The 23,077-nt window shown below is 61.6% G+C and overlaps 1 protein-coding gene across 3 annotated transcripts in view; it reads left to right on the top strand.

The window, feature by feature from the left end:
* Window positions 1–7,070: 7,070 nt before the first annotated feature.
* Window positions 7,071–23,077, top strand: part of LOC119098506 (focal adhesion kinase 1) — a 58,866-nt gene continuing 42,859 nt past the window's right edge. The window contains exon 1 of one of the 3 annotated variants that reach the window (XM_037221453.1): window positions 7,071–7,243. Coding sequence is in view for 2 of the 3 variants with exons in the window: in XM_037221450.1 (XP_037077345.1) it covers window positions 10,354–10,424 (71 nt within the window). In the remaining variant the exon portion in view is untranslated. Of the gene's footprint in view, window positions 7,244–10,293; window positions 10,425–21,170; window positions 21,547–23,077 lie in introns of those variants that run through there. The other 2 variants (XM_037221450.1, XM_037221451.1) reach the window with 2 other exon arrangements.

The raw sequence follows: 23,077 nt of genomic DNA, 5'->3' as shown, positions 1-23,077 counted from the left end.
ATGAAGTGAGCACGTGTTCGACGCGTCTTCCTGCTTCTGAGCAAAGTGGCACGTGGCACGTGCTGCACTGAAAAGGCCACCCACGAAGTCAGCACAGTGCCGTTTCTGCCCGCTTCACGCGACGACCGCAGCCCCTCACGCGACTGACTGCCTGGCAAAATCGGTCTGGGTTCGGCACGGAGGCCGCCCTACCTGGCCCGGGCACGTTGGCCGCTCCCTGTCCTGGTGTGCACGCGACGTGCACGGGCGTGCACGCGGCGCCGCGCACGCCCCAGAGCACCGGATCGCATGCGGCGGCGGCGGCGTCGCTCGACTCGGAGTCTGGGTTTCCGTCGACCGCCGATCGGCCCTCGCGCTGCGGTCAGACCAACACCGGGCGGCACTTTCATGTGCGGACATCAAAGCGCCGACGCCGCGCCTCTCGTGGCTGCTTCCTGGAGCGGGGTGCCGGTCGCCCAGCTGCGTGAGGGTCGTGGGAGGTCACAGACGTGACCTGGCGCTTCCGTGGCCACTTTTGAACCGATGGTGGCTGTGAGCACGACGGTTCCTCGTTTACTGTCAGTTGTTGCCCTCTCCGCCGATAGACGGTGAGAGATCATGACTTACCGTCTCAGCTCCCTACTAAATCTCTTAAATCCGGCAACCAAACGAAAGCCGAGCTCTCTTAAATCGGAAGCTTGGTGTGGCTCATACTGAAAGTCGACCACCTGGTACGCCACGTATTCAGGACCTTGCTGGCGCGGAGCCTGTACACGCCTGCCGGCCCGCAGCTGCCTAGCCACCGCAGCTGCAGCTGTCGGTTTTGCAGGTGCAGCTGCGTGGCTCCGGGAGCTGCAGCTGCCGATTCCCAGCTGCAGCTATCCGGCGATTCATTGGTGGCCCGCTGCCACAGAGCCGGCTCGATGCTTCAGCTGGCCGTAAGACCCTGTCCTAGCCGCCACCGGCCGGACGCCGTCGCCATGGAAACGAAACTCAAATCCGAAATCACGAGCCGGCGTTCCGCGAAGCAGATCTTCTGCGCGTCCATAAACCTGCGTCGGCTTCCGACGGGCGAAACTTTCCGACTCATAAAAATCATTCAGCGAATTTTGGCGTCGTCCCCGTGAGTGATGATGCCAAGCCGGGCGCACGCCGCTGCGCCGGCACGTGCAATGTTACGGTGAGCTCGGCCTGCCGGCGCCTGTTGTCAACTTCGAGTTGGGGCTATTAATCAGTCGGCTGAATGAGATGCAATTTTCTTTGATCAGCAGCCCATTATGCCGTTAAATTATCGAACGGCGTGTGCCGGCGGACGGGAGATGGCGCCCTTCCCAGAGCAGGAGAGCGGCGCTTTGTGCACTTCCCCATATTAATCAGCCGGGCTTTTTATACCTCCCCACAGACGTGCCGTTGGCCAGAGGGAGCGGGATCAGGACGCGCTGGGTGCGCGGATGGGCACGTGCGGTCGCAGTTTGGGCTGGCGACAGGGGCTCCCCTCCCGCGACCCCCGGGGGTTGACGGTATCCTGCTGATTCATGCCCTCTCCTCCACCGCAGTAGCCCCGGGGGAGCCGGGGGCGGAGCAACTGGTGATGAGTCCTGTCCAACAGTGGACGCGCCCCTTGGGCTGACCTAGATTCAGTTCCGCCCTTCTGATGGGATTCTCTATGGGGGTGCCTGTGCGGACGTCCGGGCGGACTCGGAATATGCGCCATAATTTCTGACTCAATGAGCATTAATTGAATGTGCCGACGGCCAGAAAATGCGGGGAATTGTCCCGAATAAGCCAGCAATAAGAGAAATACTTCGCCACATTATTACGGTGAATTATCAGCGACCCAGCAGTAAAGCTTCGTCAAAGCACACAGATGGTGATTGTCTTTGTGCGTCAGCTCTCGCGGCGTTATCGACAGCCGCTCAATCTCATCACGGCGCTCGCCGTGGACAGTGGTGATTCGGAAACGCGCTTCAGCTGCTCAGCACGGCGGTAATCCGGCGACCTTTTGCTGCCCGCTAACGCACAAATCAGCGTCGTGATGAAATACGGCCGACAGTAATAGCGGGCGGGCAGCTACAGAAACGGCCGCTGTCAACAGGAAAAGCTTTCCCTCTGAGAAAGGAAATGAACGACCATTCGCCACGCAGAAAGAGGATATCAATTTTCCAGACGTTTTTATTAGATCAGAGCATGGTAGAAAGCACCACGCACAAGGCAGCTGGAATCAAAATTGGGTCATTGCGGTAGTCGGCTTGGTTTTTGCTGCAGTCTTGGAGTTAATTCCGCTGTGTGCTGTTTTTAGCCCTGCTGTATGCAGTCCCCTGTTCCGTGAAACATGGTGTTTGTATCGTATAAAGAGCCAAAAACAGATGTCGACTGAGTTTCAACAATACTGCGGTGAACTTTTCCAGTACCCAGCGGACATGCCGCTCACACCGACCGTTTTTGGACGTACGACTGAAGAGAAGCAATGGATGTGGTCATAAGACAGCCAATGTTGGCTGTCTGCAAACTGTAATGCCACTGTCACAGCAGCACACCCCGTCTTTTAGTAAGGTAGCCTGGGAATGGGGTCTGGAACGGAAGCAACGTAAGACGGCGATATTTTTACAATGATTGCAGGCCCGACTTCCGGTTCCGTGAGGATCGCCAACTCCACGCATTGCGCCAGCTGCCTTATGTTGGGATGATAAACAAACATGCATACTCAGCTGAGAGCAAGAACAAACATAATTTTTCCAGGTATTTGCATTGCTCTCTGCAGGTTGCTGGGCGAATGCACCTGCCTGAAACCAGCGCCGACGGCTGCTGGGCCGATATTGTCGAAGTTGGTATGCTGGCGTTAATCATGTATGCCATCGCTAATGGGTTGAACATTGCGGTAATTCAACCAACAACCGAAAACGCTGGCACGAAACCAAGGCGAGATGACCGCTACGGCCGGGCTAAAAGCCCTGCGTGTCGAATTCCACACGCTCAATCAGCTTTCCCGGAACCAATCTCCGAACAATTTAAGCCAATTTGTTTGGAAACGAGACTTGAAAGTCGGTCCCGGCTCTCCTGCTTGGCAGGTGCCGCTCTGGCCGGCCGTGCCAAGCCATCACCTCAGTCACTGGTCCAGGTGATGTGAGATCACCCGGGGGTGATCGGTACGGGTGGGGTGACGCGACCGGGTCAGAGGGCGAGATGTGAGATCACCCGGGGTGCTTGGTGCGGGTGGGGTGACGCGGCCGGGTCAGAGGGCAAGCCAGGAGGCGGAAGGATGCGGTTTGTTTGAGCTTCGTCACGCCTTTGCAGCCCGCTGCGCCCACGCAGTCGGTGGTTTAAGGGGGGGGGGGGGGCAGGTTCATGACATTCAAGAACACTGCCAGTGACTGTTTGTTCGGACTGCGGCGGCAGGCGCTGGACCAATATGCATGCAACAAGCAATTAAGGGGCGCTTCTTTTGTCATGCACAATTTGCGGTAGAGGTAATGCCGATCGGTTTTCTAACATCGCATTCAGGGATCTAGGCTGAACCGGTATTTTTCATGGATTTGGGCCAATTAGAAAGAAAGGAAAAAGCATTTACAACATCCCCATCTTGACGAGATCCTAAAACGGAACGCTCACCTCGCTAACGGGGCTTAAATGCGATAGCCAGACTGCAGAACGAGGAGTGGCATGCACATCCTTGTCCCTGTAAAAATCAAAAACTCTTAGTTCATGAGTTTTACAGACATATTGAATGCCCCGTGAACGTATATTAAAGATCGAAATGGGGTCACAAACTTGTATTAATATGGTCAACCTGTGCTCATCTGGGAATGTTCCTTAACTCGAGCCTTCAGTCAGAATTGATTAGAGATACAAATTATGTGGCATAGCTTTGAACATACGCGCTTGCAAGTCTTAAAAACGAAAACCTCAATTACAGGCAGTGCAGTCTCCGTAGGCCGTGCGGCGTCGGCTTTGCGGCTAACACCGGGCGGCGCCCAACAGGCTGACGAAAATGATGACGCCTGTGGATAAAGTACCTTTGAACACTTTAGGACAATAATTGATTCATATAAAAGGCATCCCTGGTGCATATTTCGCATGTACGATTGGTAGATTAAAAACAAACTTTTGTCATAAATTTATAGCACCGGAAGCTGTGCTGGAATATAGTGGCTGAGCTGGAAGAGTTAATGCCAAATCTCTATTTTTATGTTGCTGTAGTCGTTAGTCTATTCCGAGGACAACCGAAATGTTTTAAACAAGAAACAGTTGCCCCAGTCCAATCTTTGAGTGGAAGAATGATTTCGAAAGACTTTCCAAAGCATCTTTTCTCGACTATTGTTTTCGCGCCCGGCGCCTGCCGTTTGGTATTATCTCCAGTGGCCAACGCCGTTCAGTTTACAGAAACCGCAACCTCGGCCTTGGCTGCTCTTGCTCCTGAGATCGTGGGCGTGCAGGCTCGAAACGTTTTACGTAATTGCTTCGCAAGTCGACTCTGCAAAGGGATGGACGTTCTCAGGCAAACATCGTTGTTTTTTTCATTTTTGACCTGATGCTGATCCACTCTATTAAACGCTAATAAGAGCACGTACCTTTTTCTGGGCGAGGGGCCACGTGAGTAGAACGCTAGAGGACACGTTATCGTGCCCGCTCACAGTATGAAAGACTATTCCGTCCCAGCGCGGGGTGCCTACCGGTTGCTGTTCTGGCGACACGGGGGCGGGGTCCCCTGGTCGATCCAGAGGCCCTAAGAGAGATGCATCTACATTTGTATCCTCCATGACGCAGGAAGTCCTCCCGGCAGTTTGCCCCAGGTCGACGCAGAAGTCCTCAATGACGCCATGGGTGTAACAAGAGAGGCCAAGGGGGCCATGCCGCCCCCCCACCATTTTTCAAGGTGGGGAGGGGCCAACAATGTTGACTGTCCCTCCCCCTTCAAATTTACCTATTTGCGTTCAGTTTACTTTTGTGCTACCTTAACACGCATGTCAATTTACTCAGTTCCCAGGTCATCGTTCGAATGTTAAAATGTTACATAAATTACGCTACTAAATCAAACGTTAGAATGTACAGATATCGACAAATGTCAAAAGCCCGGAACCTCAAACGATGCATCAAAAGGCTTGTCATAAAACACGCATAAAAGAAAATATTTCCTTAATATATATATATATATATATATATATATATATATATATGTGTGTGTGTGTGTGTGTGTGTGTGTGTGGTGTATACGTATGCGTGTTTATATTAAGTACATAATAAGACACGCATACGCATACACACACACACACCACACACACACACACACACACACACACACACACACACACACACACACACACACCCACACACACACACACACACACGCCACACACACACCTATATATATATATATATATATATATATATATATATATATATATATATATATATATATTCACCCAACGGGCGGGACCCCGAGTCATGTAACTCACCGGGCGGGGCCCAGGTCATGTCACTCAGTGGGTGGGGCCCAGGTCATGTCACTCACATATATACATAATAGGCCTGAAATAGGCCTGGCCTGAGGATATAATAGGCCTGAGGACTGACACGGAGCCCACTGGTTGATACTGGCAGTGCCTGAATGGAAGGGGCTCTTTTCAGCTCAGGTGGTTCTCAATAGGCGTAAAGGACCCTCTGACTGTCGTTAAGTTGTCCTGGGAGTCGAGCCACTCATTGCTATTTCAGGTATGCCCTTCGGCTCTGCGGGCACTCAAATCAGGCCATTAATCGTCGGTCCTAACGGGACCTTCGGGCCCCTCAGAACCTAAGGGGGGGGGGGAGGGCGTGCCCCCTGTGTCCCCCTCCCTCTGCCTGCACCACTGATTGCGGTTGAATTGGAAGGAGTCATATTACGAGCCGCTAAATAACCATCTTTCATAAAAGAGTCACAGTTAGAGATTATCCTCATGTCTAACAAGGACGAAACTTTCATCAAAAATAACATCTTTTAACCCGGAATGGTACGCTCAAGGAATTTTGATATTCATCTTGGTAATGTTTCGTCGGTTGATCATTTGTCATTCGACACTTTTTCCTGTTGTTTTTTAAGCTGCTGATCTTTATCAATAAATCATTTTCGATTTCGGTATTTATCAGTTATCTTTGCCGCTGTCTTTTACAGTGGGTTAATTTAGATTAACGACGTCCATGAACTTGCACTTATTTATTCAGAATCCGATATTATTGAGGCTGGTTTCGGCTTCAATGCTCTGTCCAAACCGCCAAAATGCGCGTCTTTACCCCCAAGCCGCGCTAGTTTTCCTTTTGTTTCCTGTCGGACCTGCAGATGGCAGTGTAGGCGTTAGTAGATGGCAGCAGTTTTGCTAACTGCGTTTTGCGACAAGTTTGGAGCTTACCACTTTCGTTCACAAATGACGCCATATTTGGAACCCCTGAAGCACAAACTTTAGCTATTTTGCACAAATAGTGAAAACAAAAACCGTGTTCATTCTAGCTGACTACAGAACCTAACGGCCGTATGACGTTCCCATGAACTTAACATTCGTGAGGTTTTAGTATGTTTGGAAAGCGATGAGGACGATCTCGCTCAGCTGCATTTGACACTTAATGTCCATCACTGGCTCATAAAGATGCGAATTATCAATAATAGCTAAGATACTTCCATTTCTCACAGAAATAGCTTTGCAGCCAAGACGGGGCATGAACAGGACGCCACGATAGCTGGGGACCAGCCTTGAGCCGGGTATCCCAAGCTCCGAATCGGTTGCCTGGGGGATAGATACTGACTCGCGGGTCGAAATGTTGTGAATGTGACAATGAAAATGTCTCAAAATATTGCAAGCAGCCACAGGATACCAGGTCCAGCCTCCTCGAGTTTGTTGACGTGGGCAAGTCCGATTCCTGGCACATCGTGAGCGTTCCGGAAGAGCATGGCACTAACATTTCAAGCTAAGGTCACTAGAGAGCAGCACACATTTCGGGTATCTGCGGCAAGGAACGGTGCTTGACGCGGCATACCTTGCGCATATTCCGCTGTCGATATTTGAGTCAATTTTGAGACAAGTGCTGTGTTGTGCCGATCGTGGGGCCCCCGCGCGTGCTGTGCTGCGATTTGGCATGGTTACTTGGGATTCGAGGGCTGTGTTTATTATATAAGCAATTAATCATCTTCAAGGACCTACTGGTTAGGTTTTGGGAGTTTCTTGGATACGCTGCATTCTACCTACAAATACGGAATCGCCTTCACGGTTGAAAAGGGTGGCGGCTGGACGTGAAGAAGGTGAGTGCCGTAGTGCCTAACCTTCTAGCCTGTATGCATGCCCTACAATGTATTCAATTACCCTCTGTTTTTGTCTGATTGTCTAGCAATGTTTTATTCAAACCAAGTACAATTTCCATGAGGCTATCACACATATGAATAATGAGTGATTGATTGAGGCTGACTGGCAAAAAAGGAATTGTTGACAAACTAAAAGAAATGTAGGCTTTGACTGCCTTGTGGGATGTGGCCAAAACATGGCCCCAAACATGGCCTTGCTGTCCTTGCTACTTGTTGGAAGGGTTCCAAAATTCCAATAAGTGGTAGAAATTATCACAGTCATTGTCTTTTGACCAAACCTTTGCTCACAATACATGGTACAAAGCTCTATCACTGCTCATGAAGTGTGTTGATAGCATCTGGCACATGTGTAGTCATTTGTCATTGAGGTAGGCATGTTAGGACTGACACTTATACAGGACTGACAAGTTGCATCAAGTTGTTAGCTGCATGGTTTCATGTGAGCTCAGAAGGCTGTGTTTTCAGAACAGTGCATGTTGGTGCATACTTTAATAAACCCATTGCTGAACAATTCTATTTCTATTTATAATTTCACTAGGTCGAGTCAAGCATAATTGACTGGGATCGATATTCAGCCAATGCAAAATGAAAAATATAGCACACCCATGCTGGTTTTGACACCACATACCCCATATTTCAAATGTCTTGTCCAGTTCAGTGTAGTAGGTAGGCCTGTATGTAGTTTGTAGGATGGTTTTTCAGATTGCCGAGGTGATTCTGTGGAATTGATTGCTGCCTAGAACCATTGCCTGAGTCAACAGTGTGAACTGGCTCAACTATTCTCATGATTCTCTGAGTCAGAGTTGAAATCAGTTATATGTTGTGGGAATGGAATGGATACTCAACTTCACAAGAACAAATCAGGAGCCTGTGTCCATGTCTGCATGCTTGTGGTCTTGACACCAGCAGCAACAAGCACCCACAAAATAGCTGAGGTGAAAATGGGAAAGGAACTTTACAGGTGTGCCGAAGGACATTATTATAGCATAAGGATGGTTATTCAGGCATCTATATCAGTAAACCCCATGGCTCCCCATTGGATCCCTCGCATGTCTTGTTGTGAAGGTCATGGGTGAATAGCAATTTTTACAACTGGTGGGTGCCAGCTTAAACATAACATGTAAATGAACTGTTCAGCACTTCACTGCAGGTTATGTTTGTTTGCTTCTTATATTATATGGGGTTGTGCAGTAGCTTGGTTGGTGAAGTGGTCAATAATAGGGCAATCATTCATAGGAGGCTATGTAGTGTTTCAAGCTTTTGTTTTCACCTGTTATGTCTTGACAAACTGCAATTGTTTATTATAATTGTTTTTGTTTGCATAGAAGTTGTTGCATTCACACTGGACCACCTTCTATATTGTTGAGCCAACATATGGTTAGGTGGGACCACAGGATCACGTGGCCACTCAACGCAGCTTTTGTACGGCCTGGTAAGATCATGAAAACATGTGACCATTCACCGCAGATGTCATATGGTCGGGCGAGATCATGAGAACATGTGACCACTCACCACAGCTGTCAATTTTGGGTTCAATGTAATAGGGCTCACAGTATCCATTGAACTTCGGGCTTCTCGACAGCGGCGCCATGCATCGCCCTGTTGAATCCGAGCATTCCGTGACGTCACGAAGGCAACGTCCGGTAGCTGGCGGACTGGCGACCACCTGCTTAGTTCGCCACGTGCTCGAGTAATGGCCGCAGTCAGAAGCTGGCCCGCTGCTGTGATGCTCGATTTGCACGTCGGGGCCGTAATGTATGGCGCATGCGCCTGCAGCCAACAGCCAATGACTGTGGTCCGGTGTGTTGCGTCACCAGATTAGTGGCATGGCCACCTTAGCGGATGCCTATGTCCCCCCCCCTCCCCCACCCCCCTCCCACTCTCACCTCCATCATTTCTGTCCCGATGGGTAAGCCCCTCCCCCACGCCACCCCCGTCTGGTTGAGTACGTCCTCCCACCATCTTCGCTCCGTCGGGTATGTTCTCCACCATCTTTTTCTAGCCGGTTACGTCTGTCACCATCTCCGCCCTGGCCGGTACGTTCCCTATCATCACTGCCTCGCTGGACACGATCCCCACTATTTCTCCACATCGGATATGTCTCCCGCGACCTCCGCCCCGTCGGATACGTCGCCCGGCCTGTGTCGCCCATTGGCGCCAGAGTGGTGGCCATCTCTCGCGCTCAGCCCAGCGTCGAGCGCGTGAGCGCCGATGGTGGCGGTGCCGATGCTGAGGTGCGCTCAACCGACCCGTGCCGGGGGCTCGGCGGCACCCGGCCGGCGGCCACAGCCGCGGACTGTGTGGCACGGGAGGCGACCTCCGAGCGGTGGGCCCCGACGAGCGCGCAGTCCGCTGATGCCGCGCTCCGCCGCCCGGCGGGCGGCCTTGCGCCACGTGGACCCCCTGCGTGGCGTCAGAGTAACGGGTGCCTCGGGCGGGGCAGGCAGTCGGGCCACGAGCTCCACAGCCGTCGCCGCGGCGCTCCTCGTCCGTCTATCGCTGGGCGGAAGCGCCGCCTCCGCGCGGCATCCGGCGGGTCTCGCGGCGGCGGCGGCGGTGCGGCAGACGAGCTCGTCGCCGCGCTGACCGAGGCCGCTTCTCGCGGGAGGGCGACGGCGGCGGCCACCGCCGAACCCGCGCTCCGCGCCGCGCCAGCCGAACGGCCGACCGCTCGCTCCCGGCCGGGTCGGCGGCGGTTGGGGTGCAGCAGGCCGGATGCGGCTGGCGGCGGCGCGAGCGCCGGCCGGAACGCGGCGCTGCTGATCGCAGATAGCGGATACTCTGCTGGGCACGGGAGCTTGGCGCGCAGTTGCCGCCGCGACGCCGCGCAGTGCTGGTGGGCGCGGCAGTGACGGGTGACCGGGACGCACGCGGGCTGCGGGCGTCAGCGCGCTGAGCGGCGCCTCGGCCGGCGGGGCGTGGTGCGGCCGGCGGGCCCGGAGGCGGCCCTGGTCGGCCCGCGGCGACCTGAGTGTCGCCGCTGATCGGTCGCCTCGGACCGAGCGCGTGGGGTGGTTGTGTGGACCTGGCCCTGAGGGCGGCCGCGCACGATGACGGAGGATTTCATATTTTACCGTCCGGTGTACCGGGAGTTCCAGTACGTGGAGATGGACGACTCCAGGCAAGTGAGAAACGGGGGCCCGCCAGCCTCGCTGGCGCCTCGCTGAATCGGGGCGTGGGCGTTTTACGTTTTCAGCGACGGCATTGCCGCTCCACGTATGCAATGTCCATAGCAGGTGCGGCATAAGCCGAAAAAACGTAAACGCGGATGTTCGTGTCTACCCGGGTAACCGGCTGCCGGGCTTGCCTCGGTGACGTCGTGTGTTGGAACTGGCGGCGTAGAAGCATGAGTTAACTCGAACTGGCGGCGTAGAAGCATGAGTTAAGTCGCGGGCTGCCGGTCGTGACAGCGGGGACCATCTAGGTGAAATATAACGAGCCGCTGGCGCGTCCGGTGCTTGGCGCGTGGAGCGTGCTGGACGCATGCGTGCCAGGCGTGATCGTGTTCGTTGGACGCGGCAGGGATCGAGTTGGCCTCCCTTGGACAGGTGGAAGCAACGGATCATGCTCGCTGCGACGCTGGCGAACTGACGTCAGCGCCTGGACTCCGGCTCCTGAGACCTCGACATTAGCACCCCGTCGTTCTCACATCGGCCTTGTCACAGCACGACATTCGGTATCTGTTCCTGAGGAAGGGGTGCTCCCCAGTCTCCTTCCTCCCGCCCACTCGCCCCAGCTCCTCGACCGCCGCGCCCGCTGCGGTCGCCGGCGCCGGTGTTGCCGCCTGCCGGCGCCGGCGCTCAACAGTTATCGGGCGGCGGGCCGGTATCTGGGCGGCCGGGCGGCGCCGCCGATATGCCGCCGGGCCGTCGGGACCGTCGCCGGGCCGCCCCGTCACCGCGACGGTCGGCTGGTGGCGCTGGTGCACTGGTGACGCTGGTGACGCTGGTGTCCGGGCGTGGTGACACTGGCGCAGTGGGACCGGCGGCGCGCTGCGGTTGCGAACGTCGGGGGTGACACGGCGCCGTCGCTGTCGCTGGGCTCCGAGTTGTTTCGGGTTTCGCGGAGGCGGCGTTGAAGTCGGCGGTTTGCGGCGCTCGTGGCGCGGCAGTGCGCACTCGCTGCGGCCCGGGGTCGTGCTGGCAGACGCGTTCGGCTGTGACCATCGTAAGTATGAGCTGTGGCTATCATCGTCCAGCTGTCGGCGCACTGCGTGTTGAGGTGCTCTCTCCCGTATTGGCAAGTCGAGCGGTAGGATACGACTAGATGCTTTTGCAACCCAGTATACTAGTCCTTCGTTTATGGTGTCTCCTCCCACAGGCCTCGAAACCTCCCGGTTCCTGAAACTCCCTCGTATCGAAATCTGAAAAACCTGAAACCCATCAAAACCCTGAAGCGTTCCTGCATCCCACCCCGCCCCCACAAACAGGCGCTGAAGAGGCGGGGTGGTGTATGGGAGCGGCGGGCGCGGCACTCGTCGCGTTCGCAGCGGCGCACGGCGCGTCCGAGTCACGGCGCCTGTTTTTCTGTACTCGTCCGAGTCACGGCGCCTGGTTGTCTGTACTCGTCAGAGTCACGGCGCCTGTTTGCCGGTTTGTCTGTGAGTCACGGCGCCTGTTTGTCTTTGACTTGCCGCCCTTCTCAGCATTCCCGGTATGTCTGGCGGGCCGTTGGTTCGGCCTATCTTATCTCGGCCCCGCGTCCCGTGCGGGCTGGGTCGGCCGTCCCTCCGGGCGGCCGCGGTGCCCCGCGACGGCGTGCCGCATCGAGTTATGAGGGAGACGCAGTTTCGTGATCAGCTGATAAGCCGAAGGACGCCGTGGTGACGTAAAGGTGCATCCGAAGTAGCCCTGATTGCACTTCGACATTGCAAGTTGTAGTATTTTGTTCTCGAAATGAAAACCGTGGTCCGCTGTTTTACGGGTGCGGTAAGCTGCGAGTCGTTGTCAGGACTCTTGTATTTGAAACGTTTCCCCTCGTTTAGGAAAAGGCGTTCGCCGGCCTAAAAAGAAAACAACGCAGCTAGCCGGGACACCGGAAACGCAGCCAACTGTCCTGCTTGCACGGATGCTTTCTGTGGACCTGGCCTCGACGCAGGCCTTTCGCTTTAAGCCAGGCCGTGAAGCGCCTTCCCAAAGACAAACCAGGACGTAAAGCGCCTTTCGAGGGCCACTGACGCGGACCATCGCGTTGGCCCGATCCCAGCACAGGGCCGGGCGGGTCCGCGCGGCCCCTGAAGTCCACATGTGGGCGGCGGGCGGGCGGCCACCGCCCGGCGCGTCGCCGCGCGCCGTGACGCGACGGCCGACCTTGCCGCGCGGGCACCGCCGCCCCCGCTCGCCGCGCCGTATTTGGCCGGGTGCCGGTCCGTCTGCCCGGCCGCCGCTGCGGACGGAGCCGGCACCGCGCCGCCGGCCGCTGCCGGGCGGCTGTCCGGCGACAACTGCCGCCCTCGCCGACTAGCCCGGCACCGCGCCGCCGCCGCCTCCGCGCCTGGCTGTCGACAGCGCGCGCGACGCTGCGGACGGAGCTGCCCCGCGCCGCCGCCGCTGCTGGGCGACCGCCGGCGACAGCCGCCGCCGCTGCCGCCGCCGTTGCGGACGGAGCCGGCAACCGCGCCGCCTCCTCGCCGCCTTGGGCTGACTGAGCCGCACCGCGCCGCGCCGCCGCCGCCCCGCTGCTGCTGCGGACGGAGCCGGCACCGCGCCGCCGCCGCCGCGCTGCTGCTGCTGCGGACTGGCGCCGGCACCGCGTCCGCCCGCCGCCCGCCGCTTGCTGCTGCTGCTGCGGACGGAAGCCTGGCACCCGCGGCCGCCGCCGCCGCCGCTGCTGCGGACGGCGCCTGGTTACCGCCGCCGCACCGCCGGCCGCCGCTTGCTGCGGACGGCGCCGGCACCGCGCGCCGCCGCCCGCCGCTGATGCGGACCGGCAGAGCCGGCACCGCGCCCGCCGCCGCGCCGCCGCTGCTGCGGACGGAGCCGGCACCGCGCCGCCGCCGCCGCCGCCCCGCCGCCGCTGCTGCGGACGGAGCCGGGCACCGCTCCGCCGCCGCCGCCGCTGCTGCGGACGGAGCACCGCGCCGCCGCCCGCTGGCGGCTGTCCCTCCAGGAGAGGAGGTGCTGGGCCAGCGGCTGCGCGCCCTCGTGGGGTGGAGGCAGCGCGCGGACAGGCTGACCCACGGAAGGTCCCGGGGACTGCTGCGAACCTTACGGTCCTGGCAACCCGCGGTTTCGACGTAGATCTTCATCTGGCTCATTCGATCATGGATGACACGCCCGTTCACCGGCGCACGAACTGCGACGGCGTACGTCCAGGCTGGCGAGGTCATGTTCCGTCTCTCCGTGACTCGATAGGGGTAATTAGACGGGACATGATAATAATGACTGCATGGGCCCGCGTGTTTGCACAGCAGCGGCGCGTTCCAGCCATCTGTCTGGCAGTGGCGGGGTGATACCGTCACTGCGAGCCCCATCCTGCGGCGCCGCCCGTGACGACTCTATCTCGAGAGCGCCGGCCGGCTGTCGGGATGTGGCCGGCTGGAGAAGGGTGCGACGGCGCCAGGGCTGCACCCGCCAGCGCCGGGTCACGGGTCATGCCCCGCCCCGGCGCCCGTCCCGATTGTTTCCGCGGTCGCGGCCTGAATGGGTCGTCGCCGGTGCCGGCCGGTCGCTATCAATAGCCGCCCCGCGCCCCCGCCCCCGCGGAATCGTCCTTTGTTGCGCCAGTGACGCGGGCGCCGGAGCCGGAGGCGGCGGCGACGGACGACCGGGCCGTGACCTGGCGCTCGACGGCGCCGCCGTCTGCCGGCGGTCGAGCTGAGCCGCGGGAGCTGGCCGGCGCGTCCTCGGCCGCGCCGGGCCCGCGCCGACACCGTCTCCCGGCCCGCACCGACACGGTGCCTCCTGGCCCGCGCCGACGCTGTCTCCTGCCCCGCGCCGACACGATGTCTCCTGGCCCGCGCCGACAATGTCTGCTGTCGCGCGCCGTCAATGTTTCTGGTCCGCGCCGACACTGTCTCCTGCCCCGCGCTGACACGGTGTCTCCTTGCCCGCGCCGAGACTGTCTGCTGTCGCGCGCCGACACTGTGTCTCCTGGCTCGCGCCGACGCTGTGTCTCCTGGCCCGCGCCGACACGGTGTCTCCTGGCCCGCGCCGACGCTGTGTCTCCTGGCTCGCGCCGACGCTGTGTCTCCTGGCCCGCGCCGACACGGTGTCTCCTGGCCCGCGCCGACGCTGTGTCTCCTGGCTCGCGCCGACACTGTGTCTCCTGGCCCGCGCCGACACTGTGTCTCCTGGCCCGCGCCGACGCTGTGTCTCCTGGCCCGCGCCGACGCTGTGTCTCCTGGCTCGCGCCGACGCTGTGTCTCCTGGCCCGCGCCGACACGGTGTCTCCTGACCCGCGCCGAGACTGTCTGCTGTCGCGCGCCGACACTGTGTCGGGTCATTGCCGCCCCGGTCGCCGCACCGGCGTCGGCGCGTTGTTTTTGGCGTCGGCGGCACATGCCGTCACCGCCCGGTCGGTCGGCCGGCGCTGCGCGGCAGCCGGGCGTGCCGGCCCGGGAGCGGAGCCCAGCGCCGGTCGGCCGTAGCCAGCGCCCGAGCCAGGTCAGGCACGTCCTCGGCGTAGCTGTTCACACCGTCTCGCAGCCGGTGCTCGGTGGGCTGCCCCGGCGCTCGCTGGGTTGGCCCGGCGCTCGGTGAGCTGGCCTGTCGCTCGGTGAGCTGACCCGGCGCTCGGTGAGCTGGCCCGGCGCTCGGTGAGCTGGCCCGGTGCTCGGTGAGCTGACATGGCGCTCCATGAGCTTGCCCGGCGCTCGTTGAGCTGGCTCGGCGCTCGGTGAGCTAACCCGGCGCTTGATGAGCTGGCCCGGCGCTCGGTGAGCTGGCCTGGCGCTCGATGAGCTGACCCGGGGCTCGGCGGACGGCTGGCGGACGAGCTCCGCCCGGATAGTGGCGGGAGGACGCGGGTCTGGCGCTCCGGCGCAGCCGCTCCGCTCACGCCGGCCGGACCCAGCGAAGGCAGCGGTGCTGGGCGACCGGAGGCTCTGCCGCTGATTGTGGCCCCTGCCCGGTCTGTTTGTTGTGGTAAATGTTCGGAAGCTGAGAGAGGGATGGGTGTAGCGTATTGCCCCTTCTCTGAGAATCGCCGCTGATGACTGAGCGTATGATCGCATCTGTTACGTTCTTGTTCGTGTCGTGGCTCTCCGCCTCATTGCAAACTATCGCTTGCAGGTGGTGTAAACGTTCCTTTCGTCTTAATCGCCGAAGTGATTGCATTCGTGTTCCTTTCTCCACTGACCATACACTAATGAATCAGGCTTTATATCCCCGGTTTTTTGCAACGCCGCATCTGCGAAGGCAGTCCACTCCTTCGGAATGTGAAGGGAGCGAGCCATACAGCCGGGTGGTCAGCAGTAGGTCCCCGGCCTCCGCGCGGAGTCACCGGCGGCCAAGCCGGCCGCCGGGCTCGTTTGTCTCCCGCCGAAAGTTATGGGACACTGGCTGTGTCTCCACAAGTTTGTGGCGAGGAATTTATGCCCGTGCCGCGGCTCTCTCGCGGAGAACGCCGAAGTTTCGCTGCGAGCGCCCTGGACGACCGTCGGCCGCCACGCGGAATAAAGCAGCCGCGTTTTCCCGGCCGGCGGTTTCCGGCAGCACAGTAACTTAGCGGAGATGGGCCTCGTGTTCGCAGGTCAGCTTCCGTTTAACAGCTTTGGGTGAGTGGCTGACCGGCGCCGAGTCAGCCGCGATCGCCGCGAGGTGTCGGTGACGCCCTGCGGTCAAACCGTCGCCGGCGGTGCATCGACCCCCACACATTGACCGGCCCGCCGCCGCCACGTCGGTGCTATTGACCAGAAGCGTTTATTGACCGGACCCGCTGCCCTGCCCCGCCCGCCGCGTCGACACCGGGCCGCCGTAAGAGTGCGGACTCGGGTGGGGGTCTGGGGGGTCAGGCTGGCGGGCGCCCTCGCCGCCCCTGACGCGTGCCCACCGGCGGCCGCCGCCGTGTTTGCCGGGCTGGTAACGGTACCGGAACGCTCGCGCCCGGCGTCGGCCGCCGCCGCGCTGGTGACGCGCGGCCTTGGGCGCGCCCCGGCCGTCTGGCCTGCGGCGGCGCGGTCGCCCCGTACGGCGGCGTCAGGTGTTTGCACCGCGGTTAGTGGGCGAGCACCAGACGCGGGCCGCCTCCGGCGTTCCCGGGCCAGTGTTTGGCCGGCCGCGTGTCCGTCGTCTGGCGTCTGTTTTCGGGAGCGCCGCTGCGATTGTGTCGCCCGACGGGTTGGGCCAGTTTATAATTGTCGGCCGTCGACGGGGGCGTGTGTGTGTGTGTGTTGGCGCCGCGGCGGCGGTTACTGCAGCGGCGGTGACACGGGCTCCAGCCGGGCGTCGACGGCACGCGGCGCTTTACGGCCGCTGTCGAGGCTTGGCTGCAGCCTGTCGCGCTACATCAGCGGCGACGGCCGCCGCTCGGAGCTGTCTACGGTGCGAGCCGCTGAAGCCGCTGGGCCGTGCCGAGCCGGGCGGCGTGGTTCCTGGGCTCCCTGGCAGACGACGGCGAGGGACGTGGTCGCGCTGAGTTGAGATTTGACGACCCGTAGAGTTATGCGGGGGCAGCACGGCCCGTCTGGAGGTCGCTCTAGCCTTGATCACGTGGCTGCGGTCAGACGCGGCTGTCCCTCATGTGCTGCGGAGGGGGCCAGCCAGGACCGACGTTCTGACTGGCGGCACCCACTGCCGCTGCGGAGCCTTCCGAGCCCAGTGTGTGCTGAGCAGCGGTCGCGACCGGCGCCAGCTGAAGAGCCGAGGCCGCCGACGGGCCATGTTACGTTCGCATTGCGGCGCCACGGCCGCCGCGCTGGGCCGCCGCCAGCCGCGGGCCCGGGACGTGTGGCGATGAACCAGAACGGGCCGGGGCGACGCTGCGCTTTCGGTGGGGCTGGGGCGGCGACGCCCTGTCGATCGTCCCCGCTTGAGTGCGATGGTCAGTTGGGTCTGCAGCCTCTGGTGTCTAGTCGTTGAGTGAGGCAGGGATCCGCGAGAATCACGGTGTCTTGTGCGGCTGTGGTGGGGTTGTCTGATTGTTTTTGCTTGGGTCGTGACGCAGGAGGTTCGAGCGTCAGGTTTTTCGTCGCCTTTGTCATTTTGTTATCTCTGGGTTGTCCTGTTCCGTGCTGGGGTCAGTAAACCAAAATAATGTGAGGCAGATGCACCTGCTGATAAGGTAATGCTTCGTGCTGCCGCCCTCGTCACGTGCATTGTTATTTTCGTCGCGTTTTGACCGGTTGCCTTCCGGCCGTTCCGCGTTCGCGTTTTTGCAGGTTTCGCTACCCCAGATTCGGCACGTCCCCACCCTGGCGGCCAGAACTCGCGTTTGCCGGAAACACGCGTGTACCCGAGGTGGCGACTGCTGCAGACTGATCTCACGTCAGCTGATGCGCAGTGGTGCCGGCGCGAGCACCACCAACCCCAGGGAAAAATGGGAGGGAGGGGGGCGGCGGCACGTGTTAGCGGAAACAGGCCTCCTTCTGTCGCGTGAGCCCTTAACCGCCACGCCCCCGTCAATAAAGCAGGCTTAAGCCCGCGCGCTGATGGGACTCAATGACGAGATTAACCCGGCTGCAAACGCTTTGAGGCGATTAGCGTTTTAATAAACGCCGGCTCACGCTAGCCCGGGCGAAACGCCGTCATCCAAGGCCGCCGAACTGCGCCGACAGATGCCAATTTATTCCGCCGCTGCGACATCAAACTAAGCCGCTGCAGCCGGTTCTCGAGCTGCTAAGGCCGAGCGTCCACAGGCTGTTTGTCCTCGCGGCGATCTGCAGCTGGCGCCAGCTGCGAGCGGCGGCGGCAGCCTCCGTGTAAGACGCCTCCCCTCACCGCGCTCTGATCTTGACGATGTCGGTAGCTGACACCGCGCCGTCGCGAGCCCACGGTGCAGCGCTGACCGCGTGGCCGTGCGGACAGTAGGTCGAACATGCGAGATGATCGCCACTCGCGGAGAGTCTGCGCGTAGGGCACAGGCGGCGGAGGCGCTCGCGTTCGCGAGGCGCGCTACTCGGCTTGTGTTACATTCGCTTCGGGGATTGGCTGGCGCTCTTCCGAGAAGGGTGAGATCATCAGAAGACCGTGGTCGAGTGTCCTGCAGCTGCTCGTCTGGCGTACCGAGGAACGGCCGGCGTGTCAGGAGAATGTTCTGGCCGTGTGCCGGCAGGAGGGCCAGGAATGCGTCAGCGGATCGCTGTTGTGTCATGAGGCCCACCCGTCCGGTCGGGCTCCCTCCTGATCCCAGATTCTCCGTAATGGGGAGGGGAGGGGCAGCGCGTCACCGGAAAGGGTTGCCGCGATCCTCTTTAACGCAGATAAGCGCTTCTCCGAGGCCGACGCCGCGTGACGTCAGCTCGGGCGTGGGTCCCGTTGCGCGAGCGGCGCTCACCGGTGACGCCCCGGTCTCGGTGTCGTGCCTGGGTCTCGTCGCCAGCTTTGTCGTCGCTTCTTTGCTCCTCCCCCCCCCCCCCCCAACGCCTACTTCCGTCCCCTCTCCTATCTGTAGCGTCTGGTTCGGCTCCCCCTCTCTTGCTCCGTTCTGTTTCCGTTTTCTGTCTCGCTCCGGACCGATCTTTTCACCCGTTCTGTCTGGACGTGCCGTTCCTCTCCTCTCTGTATTAGGTCGGTCCCGTAGTTCTCCGGACCGGCTCAGAGCCCTCTCCCGTCTGCTCTGGGAAGTAGTTCGCTGTTCAGCCGGTTAGCTCCCTTCGGCCGCCGGCGCCGTGCCGTTGTTGCGCCCCGTTTCCCGCCGCGTCCGCCCGGGATGGGCCGTAACAGACGGGACAAACAGGCCATTAGGGACGGACCGCTCCGTCATCATCGGGCCGGCTGACTCGCCGGACGCCACATTAGCAACAGGGCGTACACAGACACACACACACACACCGCTGGCCGGCAGCGGTCGACCGGTGGGCCCGACGGCGAGCCGGCCGCGCCGGGACAGCGGCCATGGAACGCGGTGGCGTCCGCGGTCATGGGGACGAGGTGGAGGGGATGAACGCGGTTCTGCTGAGGCTTTGTTCGCTACCTCCGATTGCTTTGCCAGTGGTTTGTTTGGTTTGCTACTGGCATGGCTATCGTCGAAGCACGTGCATGCTTCCGGTCCGTCGTGGGCTCTCGCTGCTTTATCAGGTCGCCGTTATCACCCACCCGGTCCTTCGAGACGCCAGGGCTTGCATCAGACGTTCTCATGGTTTGGTTATGCTTATCATGTCTATTGCCAATTGAGATGCAATCGAAGTTTTCACACGCTTTCATTCACAATTTATTGCTTCTTGGGCACGATGTGAAATGTTCGCGATTGCGTTCCCAAGCGCTGTTTTGGGAATGCAGAACGCCCGTCATCCTTAATCAACACAATCAATCAGTGCAAGCCGCCGCTGTCGGCTGCGGGAGCACCACCGCACGACGCCGGGGACTATTTTCTCTTGCTTGCGAGCGCGTGGCTGGCATACCTCAGCAGCCAGCCGGCCCCTCCCCCAGCAGCGGGCCGGCCGTCCCACGGCCTGTCGATCGCCGGCGCCCCGCCCCGGTCACCGGCGGCCGTCTGTCTGTCTGTCTGTCTGTCTGTCGACGGGCGGACCCGTCCGTCAGTCCCGGTGTCTCCCACGGCCTCGGTCACGGCAGCCGCCCCCCCCCCCCCCCCCGCCGCCGCCGCACCGTGCACCGGCTCCGGTATGTGAAGGGGACGGGGGGGAGGGTCAGTCGGACGACAGCGGCGCCGCTATCTCTGCTGCACCTGTCGGGGAGGAGTCGCTGGTAGTCTGGCCGGTGCCCGTCCCAGCTGCCCGAGGGCAGAGGTTGACCCGCGTGAGGCCAGCTGGCCGAGGGCAGACCAGGACCAGGACCAGGACCAGGACCAGGACCAGGATCGCGTGGACATCAGCGCCAGTGCGTCCCGCGATGTGACCTACCGGAGCAGCCGCGCGCGTCGGCAGACAATCCAACAACCGTATCGGCCCGGCGTACGGCCCTGTCCCGCCCGCGCTCGCCCCTCGGAGCAGGGCGACGTACGACCCTGCGTTCGGCCTGCCCCGGTCTAGGTCGGTCGGTATCGAGGGCTCAGACGGGCTGGACTAGAGGAGCCGACTGAAGTCTCGCCGCCGTGTTTGTCCGGCCGCGGTTTACCGGCCGCGGTCGGGGGCCGTGCAGCGGAGCCTGGACAGCAGCCTCCGGTGACGCGACGGCGCGGCGACGGCCGAGACGGAAGCGGCGGCATACGTCCGGTGGACGCTGTGTCGCCCGCCGTGGACTGCCGGACGACGCAGACGACAGACCAGATCAGATCAGATCAGATCAGATCAGATCAGATCAGATCAGACCAGATTACACTAGACTAGACTAGACTAGACTAGACTAGACTAGACTAGACTAGACTAGACCAGACCAGACCAGACCAGACCAGACCAGACTAGACTAGACTAGACTAGACGACTAGACTAGACTAGACTAAACTCCTGCCAGGAGGGGTCAGGCAGCGAAAGGCACCGGGGCCGGCGCCGGCTGGTGCGCTCGGTGCAGAGGCGGCGCCGCCGGTGGCCGTCGGGGAGCTCCCGGCTTCACTCCCCCGCCATCGATCAGCCGGCCGGCCGAGCGGCGCCGCTCCGCTCGGGTCGCCGGCGGCGCCTCCCGCCCGCCCATTCATCGCGGCCGCCGCCGCCGCCGCCGCCGCGGCAGTGGTGGTCCGGCGCGCGGACCGGCAGCGGGCGGCGCTCCGGCGGCGGCCGTCCTCGTCCGTGTCGCGGAGCTGCGGGCGACAGCGGGCGGGCAGGTGTTCGGCGCCGCGCCGACGCCGCCAGTGCTGGCTGTCGGTGGCGCTGGGGCGCAGCTCTCAGAGGCGGTGGCACTGCAGGCGAGCACGTCTGGCCGACCGGCGAGCACCTCTGGCCGACCGGTGAGAGGCGGACGCTCGGTGAGTGGCCGCTAATCGAGAAGCGACGGCCCGCGGTTGGCGAGAGACCGTTGGGAGGAGCGGACGCTCGTGTTCGGGGAGGCGGCGGGACGTGTGCCCGTGGAGCTTCCGCTCGTGCCGAGTGGCGCACCGGTGCGCGCGTGCTGTGAGGGCCCGTGACTGCACTCACTCGGGGCCCCGTGAGAGACCGAGCGGCTAGGACCCTCGGAGGTCCTCACTCCGTCGGGGCAGATGAGGCCGGGCGGCATGTTCAGCTCGCTGATGGTGACGCCGCTGCTCAGGATGAGGTGAGTACCGCCCGGACGCGGGCTGAGAGCGCAGAGAGCGAGGCCGTCCATCAGCTTAGGCCTCCCCAGTACGCTTTGGAGCGCGATGAACGCCGCGTAACCAACCGCGCAGAGTCGGCCCGGAGTGCCGTGAATGAACTGCTGTGCAGCTTACGCTGTGCGTGGCGTTGTAACCATGACAACGCCGAGCTGCCGAGCCGTGTCTTCACAAGAGAGCGAGGCGGTGCCGGCCCGCCACGCTGGCCTGCCGGCCCGGAGAGTGAGGCCCGTGATCACTCCGCACCGGGTTGGCCGCCGACGTGCTGAGGGCACCGTGATTGCCGTCAGTCACGCGCGCCGCGCCATGGGAGCCGGCCGGGACGTCCCTGCCGCACGCGAAGCGCCTGCGCCTCCCCTCGCCGCGCGCCTCCGACGCCGCCGTCCCCGCCGTCTCCGACACTCGTCAACACGGGCCCGGCGCGGCCGTCACCACGGAGCCGCCGGGGTCGGTCCTGATCAGCTGCCGGCGTCGGTGACGCCGTGTACGGGTCCCGTGGGTGTCGTGATCGCCCCCCGGCGGCTGGGGGCCGCGCGCGGCGACTGAATCACCTGCCGATGAGTCATTAGAGCGCCCGCCGGCCGGCCGGCTGGCCAGCCGTCCGCACCTGGATGTGTCGGAGCGGCGGGGCGGAGAGCGGCCCCACCCGGCCGGCGGGCCGGTCTCGGTATCGTTACACGGCGCTTCATGGCGGTGTCTGTGTCGTTACACGGCGCGGTGGGACGACGATGGCCGTGTGTACGGCCGGGCCGCGCCTCGCCGGCCGGCTAATAAGGGGGCGGCCGCCGCCGGCGCGCGGGACGGCGCGCCGAGCGCTGTTTTTGCTGGGCGCGACGGCGCGTTGTTCCGGCACACCGGGCCGGATGACGTGTGGGGCTTCGGTCAGCGGCCGGGGGGGGGGGGGGGGGGGAGCTGCGGCTTCCCGGCCGTGGCGCTGGTCGGGTGTCCGATGAAGCTTGTGGTGACCGTTGTATTGCCGGTTTTCGTTGCGGATGGGATCTGTCGGGTGTGTCTGGCCGGCTGTCTGACCGTTGTTTGCTCGCGAGCGGCCCGAACTGTCCCGCGTACTCTCCATTGGACCGATCAGTGCTGTGTGTGTGGTGTGTGCGTCCATGGCTCGTCCCACTTGTCCTGCGGGGCTGCCAGTCGGCGCGGCGATCCGCCTCTGCTTGTCTGCCCGCGGTCCTTCCGTGTGTCGCCCCAGCACTGTGTCGCCCCAGCCGGACCGGGTGTATCGTCTGACGGGATCCGGCCTGCGCCGCTGCCGTCCCAGCGGCGCGCCTGTCCTCCGTGTGACCCGGTGCCGGCTGCCGGTCGCGGACCGACCCCCGGCCGCCGCCCGCCGCCGCCCGGCCGCCGTTCCCATTCCGTCCGCGCCTGCCGCCGGCCCGGCCGACCGGTGGCTCTGGGTGGCTGTCGGTCCCACGCTCCCGGCTGTCCGGGTGCCGGCGCCGCTGCCAGGCCGCCGGCCACCTCAGGTCCTAAGGAACACGG

This window comes from Pollicipes pollicipes, unplaced genomic scaffold (assembly GCF_011947565.3).
Source record: "Pollicipes pollicipes isolate AB1234 unplaced genomic scaffold, Ppol_2.1 Scaffold_4740;HRSCAF=5597_pilon_pilon_pilon, whole genome shotgun sequence".
NCBI classification, from domain to species: domain Eukaryota; kingdom Metazoa; phylum Arthropoda; class Thecostraca; order Pollicipedomorpha; family Pollicipedidae; genus Pollicipes; species Pollicipes pollicipes.
This window is presented reverse-complemented; position numbering and strand designations above follow the sequence as displayed.